This window comes from Fulmarus glacialis, unplaced genomic scaffold (assembly GCF_000690835.1).
Source record: "Fulmarus glacialis isolate BGI_N327 unplaced genomic scaffold, ASM69083v1 scaffold24825, whole genome shotgun sequence".
NCBI classification, from domain to species: domain Eukaryota; kingdom Metazoa; phylum Chordata; class Aves; order Procellariiformes; family Procellariidae; genus Fulmarus; species Fulmarus glacialis.
In genome coordinates this window covers 10027-13785 of record NW_009212672.1, presented here as the reverse complement: position 1 = coordinate 13785, position 3759 = coordinate 10027, and the positions used below count along the sequence as shown (strand labels likewise).

General features: G+C 53.8%; 1 protein-coding gene across 1 annotated transcript in view; it reads right to left on the bottom strand.

The window, feature by feature from the left end:
* Nucleotides 1–2376: 2376 nt before the first annotated feature.
* Nucleotides 2377–3759, bottom strand: part of PIGO (phosphatidylinositol glycan anchor biosynthesis, class O) — an 11408-nt gene continuing 10025 nt past the window's right edge. The window contains exons 10-11 of the mRNA XM_009577958.1: nucleotides 3083–3153; nucleotides 2377–2497 (exon numbers count right to left, since the gene is read on the bottom strand). Coding sequence (XP_009576253.1) covers nucleotides 2377–2497; nucleotides 3083–3153 — 192 coding nt within the window. The remainder of the gene's footprint in view (nucleotides 2498–3082; nucleotides 3154–3759) is intronic.

The window sequence follows — 3759 nt, the reverse complement described above, 5'->3', positions numbered from 1 at the left end:
AGCATAATGGTGGCCGCTGAAAGAGAAGCTAGTCTCAGAGATGGGAGAGAAGGAAGCCCAGGGGCCTGGGTGGCAGCTGCGGGGACGTCAGGGGCCAGTTCGACAGCATTAGTGACCATAAGAATTTCTGCCAGCACAAATACATTCAGGCAGCAAGCTCCTGACCAGGTTACGAGGTTACAGCAAGACCTATGAGCTCCAGCCTTGGGGTTTAGCAACATGTGTTATCTAGACTAACCTCACGTTAAATAAAAATCCACTGGATAGCTGCTACCTCCATCCCTTTCCCCCTCTCCACACCAATGCACCCCTCACCCATCAGCATGGCCCCCTCAGTACCAAGAACTATAGGGCCACCGAAGAGTCACAGTATACAACAAATAACCTATTTTTAAGGGTGGGCTGCTTAAGCCCATCTAATTGTGGGCTTCCCCCGCTGTGTGCTGTTACCCCTTGCCTTGCACTAGCACTGGTGTGCATGCATCCAGATGGTGAAGCAGCCCAGGGAGTCACGCCAGCTACAAACCAGCCCCTGGTTGTGTCGGGTGAAATTAAGCAGGACAGGCCCACAGGGCAGGGGAGATGCGAGGCTGGGGTAGGAGAGCACAGCCAGCAGGTCAGGGGGAGGCCAGGCAATGGAAACCCAAAATTAGAGCAGCTTAAGCCTCCCTGGAATTGCACCCTAACACCTGAGCAAGTATTTTGCAGGGGTAAAATACAAAACTAAATCTGCCCTCAAGAGCCATTTTCCACAGCGACTGGGCACTTGGACATAACAGCAAGAACTGCAACGATGAGAGAGGTGACGAGATACTTTCCCTGGGACTTTCCAGGGCAGAGGAGAGGAAGAGCCTGGAGTTGCGCTAGCAGTCTGCAGTGAGGAACTCAAACAGGAGCAGTCATGGTGCATGAGTTAAAAAACAAATGGGATCGGAACAAAAATCAATGCAGGAATCCCAGGCAAGCAGTCTTTGGCTCTTTCCGGAGTGGAAAGAGACGAAAGGTTTCATAGCACCAAGTAATGCCACACAGTGGTTCAGGGCAGTAAGGAACCCCAGCTCCCATCAAAACTGCAGGGGGAATGTAGCTGGGATGTGGCCAGGCACCATGGTCACTGTCCTCTACCTCTGTCCATAAAGAAAGAAACATGATGTCTCCTGACAGCGAGCAGTCAAGGTGGGTTTGGGGTAGCTCACTTGCAGCATTAAGTCCCACACAGAACACCAAGGTCAAGAGGGAGATAAGCACCAAATGTGGGATCACAGATGCCATCAGCTGCAGTGCCTGGGGACCCTTCAAGGTGACATAAGCACATACACAGACACCGGTGAGTTATGCCACATCCCAGAAGAGTGATCGCCTGCTCAGGGCTTTCAAGCAGCTCTTCCCAGGCATCAGAGCTCACACCAGTTGGGACAGCTACTCCAGACTCCCCTTTCCTCCTGACCAGATCCAATATGGGGATGAGCCAATGCTCTGTCACTACATCCTGCTGCATCTCAACCTGCTGTGTCTCAACCGTTCACAATCAACAGCCAGCATCTGGCAGCACACACTCAGGAGATCGGGAGCCTCGGCTGCTATAGCCTAGCCCAAGGGCACACCAATAGGCTGAGACCCTGAGGGGAGAGTTTCTTGGTCATGGACACAGTTCTCCCTGTGCCCACCCCCCCAAAAAGCTAAGCCTGCTTCAGACTGTACGAGGCAGCCCAAAGTGCTCCCTGCTGCCCTTCGCAGGGCTGCGGAAGACCAGGAAAATGGGAGTGTAGGGCAAGAGAGGCCTCTCTACAGAGCAACCAACTGACTTTACAGTGGAGCAGCTGCCACCGAGACCCCAGGAACCATCTGTATGTGTAACCACGCGCACTTTGATTCCAGCGTGAAAATCGAGCACGCAAAGAGCAGTGGTGGCTGCAGGACCTTCCCTCTCCTCTCTCCCTGCCCTCCCCTCCTCAGCAGGCCCCCTCCCGTGAGTCACTGTCTCTGCACAGGCAAGGTGACACCTTGCCGGCCACTGAAGCCGACCAGCTGCACGTTGGGGAGAGTTGTCAGGAAAGTAGCAGCAAGATCCCCGGTTGGTGTTTCTCCAGAGGAGCACTTCAGGACTCTTGCTTCTTGGGCTCCTGCAGCAGACTCCTCCCGCTGCCAACAGACGCCCAGTGAGAGCTCTGACCTCCACTGCTGAGAAACACCATCGCAATGAGTGGGGAACAGTTGGCTCCGGTCCTTTTGTGCAGCTCTGAAGCAGGGAGCTGGGGATAATCCCTGACTGCTGTCGGCAGGCACTCGCTGGTGGCTTGTGTAACCCTCCTGGCACCAGGGGCCAGGAAGACAGCCTTGGCCGACAAGCAGGTCAGGTTCCCCACATCTCCGACGCTACCTGAGCTGAAGCTGGCTGAACCAGGTGCTGACGGCACAGTCCACACGCATCACCAGGGAGATCCCCAGCAGGAGGCAGATGCTGCTCACCACGAAGCCGAGTGACTCAAAGAGGAACCTGCAGGCACAACAGACACAGTAAGGATATCACAGCCAGCACACCTGCAAAGACAGGCTGCTGCCCTTGCTCCCAGCAGACCGATTTTCCTGACAGTGAGAGGCTGGTAGGACCCCAGATCCTAAAACCTGAATTACATTCACTCCCCAGCAGTTGCTGCCTGCAGCCTGGAAGCCAAGCACGCCTCTGGCTTAGAGGCCGTTCAGGACAACACCCAGGTGGGATTTTGAATCCCTCAGAGGCCAAGGCCACCCCACACTCCTACTATCCCAAAGGTTCGCTAGTTTACCATTTCTGGTCTGGTATCCCTATCTTTGGCTCTCTGCCCTGAATATTCTTAGCTTCCAGGTGGGCTCTCTGTGTCCTTGGAAATCAAGATAAGGAGAAATTTATATGCTCTAGCTTGAGTCCAGTTTCCAAACTTGAAGCAGAAATTAGTTAAGGACATTCCTACAGCCTCGACCAAGTAAGAAGTCATACAAGATTGACTGCACAGTCTCTTGCATCATTACTGTCTAAAAATGCTAGACAAGATGTCAGGGATATGAGCCCTAACTCAGCATCAGAGCAACTCCTGGGACTTACTTTGGGGCAAAGACCTTCCAGACCATGAGGTGCCTCCTGAGGATCATAGCTGCACAAACACAGGCCAGCAGCTGTGGGGGAGATCAGGAAAAACAAGTTACAAGTGACTTTGGAGAGACCTCCTGGGCACTAGGTTCACAGCTGACGGCGGTACTAAGCTGCACACACCTCAGAGGCTGGTACAGCACACACCAAAGAGGATTCCCTTCCATCGTGTCCTCCAGTCAGGAAACACAAACGGCTTAGGGTACACGCAGGCCCTCCTGGGGACAGGCTGGGACAGCACAGAGGAGGGCTCAAACTGTGGCTGACCCGATCTAGTATTTCACTGAGAGGGGCACTCCCGCCCTCCTGCTGCAGGGCCTGCCCCCTCCCTTGCACTGTCTCTGGTCTGACCACACAGGAGAATGATTTGAGGGGCTAAACCCCAGAAAGCTATTCACTTCTTTCACGGGATTAGATTTCCGATGTTTAGATCCCTACATCACCACAGCACAGGACCAGATGATAACCAGAACTGGTGCAAAATAGATACGCATGGTCGGGAAGAGGAGGAGCAGGATTACAACCCTTTAGTTTCTGAACAGACGTTGCCACTCTGGGCAGATGGCTTCTGTGCTGGAGCCCTTCCAGCACAGAGGTACAGAGCAAATGGCACGGCTCAGTAGAGGACCTGT